At 25.9% G+C, this 6430-nt stretch overlaps 1 protein-coding gene across 1 annotated transcript; it reads right to left on the reverse strand.

The window, feature by feature from the left end:
- Positions 1-3754: 3754 nt before the first annotated feature.
- Positions 3755-4300, reverse strand: LOC124834544 (LOB domain-containing protein 2-like). The gene has a single exon (XM_047309253.2). It carries the CDS (start codon positions 4298-4300, stop codon positions 3755-3757), a length of 546 nt encoding a protein of 181 aa, XP_047165209.2.
- Positions 4301-6430: the final 2130 nt, after the last annotated feature.

Here is a 6430-nt window from a genome sequence, read left to right on the forward strand (position 1 = left end):
ATAAACAACAAATATCACTAGGATAAGCTATAACCATAACTCTGATACCATGTTCAGAAGTGGACTTTAAACCTAACTCAACCCCACAAAACCATTGCACTCACTTATTATTGTAATATTAATGTTAGATTATTGCAAAAGAGACGTTACTCAATGGTAGTATACCAACATTTCTTTTAATTGAAATCATTGATTGGTTTTAATTTCTTTCATTCATTTTATTCTTTCTTAGCTCTATAAATAGAGAGCTCTTCCCCTATTCCAAAACACATCCCAAATCATTCTTTTCTGATTCTCCTTTCTTCGTTTCGTCTTCTAAAATTATCCTGGGTTTATTTTATACTCTTTTTAGAGATCTTTGCTAGTTCTGAGATCCTCAGAGATATTCTGGGAAGTTTCTGTTGTATCATGGGGAACTTGCGCAATACACCGCGGATAAGTCCTTAAGGACAGTGAATCTACACGTCTCAGAAAATTTTGTTCGTGTTTCTGTTAGCTTTTTTATAACAATCTTAAGAACTTATACATCTGTATATAGACACAAGCGACTGAAATCTTAGTCCTTTGTTTCTGATCCGATTACTCTCCAAAACTAAAAAGGTACGAGAACTATCTTGATTTGCAATGGTTGTCTTAAATTATGATATTGTATGGTTCTCTTGCTTTGTAATTTCTTTGTGTATGATGTCACGGGGAAGTACTGAATGCCTTTTGGATAAAAGTGAAGTAAGGGGTATATATATATATATATATATATATATATATATATATTGAATTCTAATTTTTGAGGTTACAAAATAAAAATTTGGTAATTTGGGTGGATAAGTATGTTAGGGTCTGGAAGTCTAAATTTAGTTATATTAATGTTTGGATGATTGGGTACTGTTAGAGTAAAAATTTTAAGTAGAAAATACATCATGGTTGTGAATTAATCTTGGAATGAGAACTAGAGATATAAATAGGTGTATAAAGGAGTTAAAAGAATAGGTAAGTCTCGATGTTTGATTATATCTTAACCGAGGCATCATGAATATTTTGGGGTTGTGTTTAGAGCTTGGAATCAAATATAAGTTTGGATGCTTTGTTAACACTTGTGAAAATCTGATAAAGGAAAATAAGAATGTGGCTTGAATTTTCTTTTGAATATCTATGGGTATGTTTTAACACTCGATGAATATTGACTTTTTCGTTGTAAATATTTATATATATATATGGATGGGATCTCTGGTTTGGAATGTGTTGGTGCTGATATTAAATGGAATAATTATGTTTTGGTAAACTAGGTGGAGAAAACTTAAGTTAATTTTTTTTTCATGATAATAATTAATGAAATGGTTAAATATTTTTGTCTGTATTTAAATTTTGTAAGTATAGAAATTAAACAAGAATGTCCTGGCAGTATTGAGTTGTTCTATCAATAATAGTAATATGAAGAATGTCATGGTAGTATTGTTGGAATTGTTGTTTTCGCTATAATTTGAGGCACAATTATTTTAATGTATTACACTACAAAAAAATGTTCATTTATAGATAAATATTTACTCATGGTGTGAAAACTTTGATGACCATATGAACCCAAACTAAAGTATTTATTATTGATGCATTTGATATTTTTTGTTGTTGAAATTTTATTTAGAATACAATAATAATGGAAACTATTTTACATCATTTAAAAGTCATCATATACAATAAAATTGATAATGGTTTGTGTTAATTACTCTATGGAGGATAAAATTTAATTGATTTGCCATGTGTAACACAAAAAATAAATAGCGCATCTCAATTTTGAAATATGAATTTCAAATGTATTATGTGAATGTGGATCTTCCGGAGAAAAATATACATAATCATGTCTTCCATATCCTGGAGTTCATTGTTTGAATTGATCACCTAAAACATTAGAACAAACAAAAAACCACAGTTAATTGTTTTTATGATTAAAAATTATTAAAGACAAAAAGTTTCCCAAATATGATTGGCAAAGTAATAGTTTAATTTCTTTTCTGTGCAAATTATAATATGACAATTTATAAGTAAGAATATGTTTAGAAAATTATATTGATTATGGTTCCCCAAAAAAATCTCAACTTTTCCCCCAAGAAAAAAAATTAACTGTTTCTTTCCTTTTTTTTAAAAAAAAAGTGAAAAGATGTTTACTTCAATGGAATATATATGTTAATCCGTATTGCAATGAAGGATCCTCGTATGTGTGTGTTAAAAACGTAACAATACTAATACTTGTTAAATATTTAAAAAATACTAACAGGATTGTTGCCTATCTTATTTGGAACAATATAAATCTATGTCATTGTCATTTATATATATATATAACTATTCTTCACTATATTTTCTTTCACTGTCAAAATTAATTGTATATCAACATATATATATATATATATATATATATATATATATATATATTCTTCATTTTTCTTTTGTAATTTAATAGAAATTGAATATATTTTAAAACTTAATGGTAGTGTTATTCTTGTTGAATTTTCTACCATTATTTATCAATAACACAAATATTTATCGTAATTTAACTTGTAATCTTTAAGAACTTTTCACTATAAAAAATTAATATTAATTCATATATAAAGAAGCTACATTAATTTTATTACAAAATTATAAAAAAGGTGAGATCCAAACAAAAAAATTTAATTAAAAATACATGATATCGTATAAAAATTAATATTATTACTTGACCTTGACTTAACTATTATTAGTTCAAATTACAGTTAATTTGATTGTTGTCATATACAATTATCAAAACAAAACGCGCTTTCCAATAGATTTGTAGCTAAATTTCAAAATTCCATTACATTCAATTAAAACAAAAAACAAAATAAATTATAAACTTGATTTCTAATCTTAAAAAAGACACTCTCCTTACATTTGAGAATTATCTTATTTTTCAGACATTATCATCATTGTCACGCTACTATCCACACAAACAATAATATTATAAAGATACAAATTGTCACTACTATTATTATCATCGTTTTTGTAAAAATATCCTTAAACTAATTTAATAGGAGCAAACTTCCTAAATAAGTTTATATTTGAATTAAAATAAGCTAAAACATGATCTTTTTTTTTATTTTGTTTGAAATTTAAAACTAAAAATACAAGGAAGAATAAATTCATTCTAACATAAATACTTTAAAAGACTAAAATATAACCTTTTCAAATTTAAGCGTCAAAACTGAAATAAAAAATACAAATAATATTTCAACTTATGTTATGTAGGTAAATAGAAAATATAATTTAGTTAGATTGACTCTATGGTAAAAAATAAAATAAAATACATGTGAAGGAACAAATAGTTATTATATTTTCTCATGTTATTACTTTAATTTTGTGAGATAAAAGTAATTCTTGTATGTTGTCTAAACACACACAAAAATAGTCCCTATGCAACAATTTTTAATGTTTTGAAGGAGTTTCTACCATAAGTTACTAAATAATAATAAATTAATTTTTAAATAAATTTAACTTTGGTAGTTCTTTTAAACCTATTGAATTAATTGAGAAGGTAGTTCATAGTAAAAAAAGTTTAAAACCAGCAGTTGAAAGGTAAAAACTATTAAGTAAACTTTCTATTAAAGTAAAAATATATAAGTAAAGAAAAAAATAAATTCACATAGTTATTAGCATTTGAATTTTACTAATTTTCTTTTTATTAAAAATTATTTTATTTAGAAATTTATTACATTAAGAATAAAAAATAGCTAAAAATAAATAAAAAGTGAAACTAAAGAATACCTGTAATGTAGTATGGTTGAGAGTGATGCTGAAAGGGTATGAGAACTTCAGGCCTGAGATTCTGAAACTCTTGCAAATAATTAGAACAATAACTGTTGTAAATATCAGAATCAATAATAGCATTCTTTGTCCCATGCAGATAATCTTCTTCTGCTTTGTCTTGCAGAGACTTGAACCCTAGAGAGGGAAACTGCAACATCTGGTGTTGGCTTCTGAATCTCTTGAGTTCATCCAACACTTTCTTGTACTCATTGAAAACCTTTGTGTACTCTCCATAAGGGCCATGAATAGGGTCTCTTTGTCTGCAACATGCTTCCCATGTCAATGAATCCACCACTCTTCTTCTATCATCCTCTCTAGCATTCTTTACCAACTTGGTTATGTTGCTCACACCAAAAACCTTGTGCACAGCATGAAACTCACGGCTTCTGTTTGATGGAAAGTAAGGTGCCAATATGCAGTTTTCACTGCATTTCTTCCTTTGATGCTTGCATGCTGCACATGCAGGATGCATTCCACTGCTATTTCTTTGCATCTGTCAAACATGTTTCAAGAATTCATCATCATATATAACCAATCATACACAGATAAGAGCAAAAGAAAAAGTTTTATACTGTCATCTCATAAAATTTTATGGTAGGGTATGACACTGGCAATTATAACATGTATTACGTTAAAGATGACACCCACCACATGCAGTCATATCCATGCATGCTTAATTATCTCTTCTTCTTTAGAAGAAAAACACTGAGACAAAACAGAAAATCTAGTAAAATTTAAGATACAAACCTCGACCAAATATGTTTAATGTCTTGAATTAAGGGAATGAAACATCAATATCTGTAGAAATAAGATATATATAAATATTAGGAAGAAAAACTGTTTTGTTTAGGAAGAGCACGAAAAGATGGTTCAGGTTCACGTCTCTTGGAGGGAAAATTATTTATATAGGAAGAAGTCTAAGTAAACTAGATACAAATGTTTAGGACATATTCACGCGTTAATTATCTTATTAGGGAAGAGATAAACAAAGAGGTGTTATGCAGTTATATGAATTAATTATTACATAATAATATGATAATAATAAAAAAAAAAGTTATCATTCTTCTTATTATTATTATTGGTTTGTCAGTTCTCCCTCTTGGTGTTTTTAAATGTAGAACAAAAACCAGTGAGCTGTTTCTCAAATTTAAAACTTTTTCATTTTTTATTTATTTAATTTGAGTATAGTTTTTAAGGTATATAAAAAGTGGTGATCACTGAATCATATATGATTATAGTAAGTGTTGTTGACTGATTAAGCTTTTAGAGGTTGCTCATGCAACTTTTGCTATGAGTCATGTAAATAATCATTCGGTATCTTCATGTTCTTGACGTGAGGCAAATTGGTAAGTGTAACATTTTTTTATTGTTTATTTCTACATATCTTGTGATTTCTTAGGAGACATTTAAACTAAAAACGTTTTCTTCATACAATATTATCTATTGAAAAACTATGTTTCTTTGTTATCAGAGCAAATCTTCCTAGTTTTGTTTTGAGGATATACTCAACTTCTAACTTTTTAAATTTAGTCTTAAAATATTTAGTTTAGTTTTATGGAAAATCTTATTAAATTTGATAAAGTAATATTCATTGCATTCTTAGCATGTCCAAAAACACCAGCTCTCCATTGAGAGTGTATGTCGATTCACATTGACTATATTTTCTTCCTCTATCTTTATTTCAGATTTTAATAATTTATAGATATAAATATTCAATTCATTTATTTATAGTTTATTTTGATTCATATACAAAATTGGTGAATTTTTTTATTAAATTGTGAGAATGGTGAATTTTTCTGAATGGAAATAAAAATTTCTTATCATTCTTTTTTTTTTCTATCCAGCGGACTTTTCTTTATTTTTGTTTTCTTTTCATCTTATTATGTTCCTTTCTTATTCATCTAGTTTATACCTTAATTGTTTCCTTATATCTCTGTCTATTTTAAATAATAAGAATCACACTTATATAATTTTACTAAATAAATTTACGTTCAATAAAGTCTATCCTACAACAAAATTAAAAAAAAAAAAACTTGTTTATAAGTAGGGATCATGATGGGAAGTTGGGTCTAACAAGAATAGTATCTACTCATTATTTCATCAACAACAAAAAAATATATATTTACTTATCTTGTTATCACTTACATACCCGTTTGAAAAATATATGCAGATATTTCAAAACTCATGAGCATCCATAGATACCCATAAATATTTTTAAAAAAATATATCTTATAAATTTTTAAAATGAAATCTAAAAAAAATTACAAAAAAATATATAAAATATGATATAAAATAAATTGAATATAAATTAAAATTTAATTTTAATTAAATTTAACCTAATAAAATATAAATTAATTTTAATTTTAATTTTAATTAAATTTAAATTAATAAAATATAAATTAAATTTTTATTTTTAATGTTTTAGGTAATGGAATAATATCCGTATTCAACCCATTTATAAGCAAGTATTAAAATACCAACTACCAATTACTTGTGGATATCAACTATTTGTCATAAATTTTATCCGCGAATACCTGTAAGTATGGATATTTTTGTCATCCATGTGTCTAAGTAGACTCTTTTAAGAAAAACCTTATCCATTTGCATATAAAAGTTATAGTGA

Source organism: Vigna umbellata, chromosome 6 (assembly GCF_029865625.1).
Source record: "Vigna umbellata cultivar VRB3 chromosome 6, Vumbellata_1.0, whole genome shotgun sequence".
NCBI lineage: Eukaryota > Viridiplantae > Streptophyta > Magnoliopsida > Fabales > Fabaceae > Vigna > Vigna umbellata.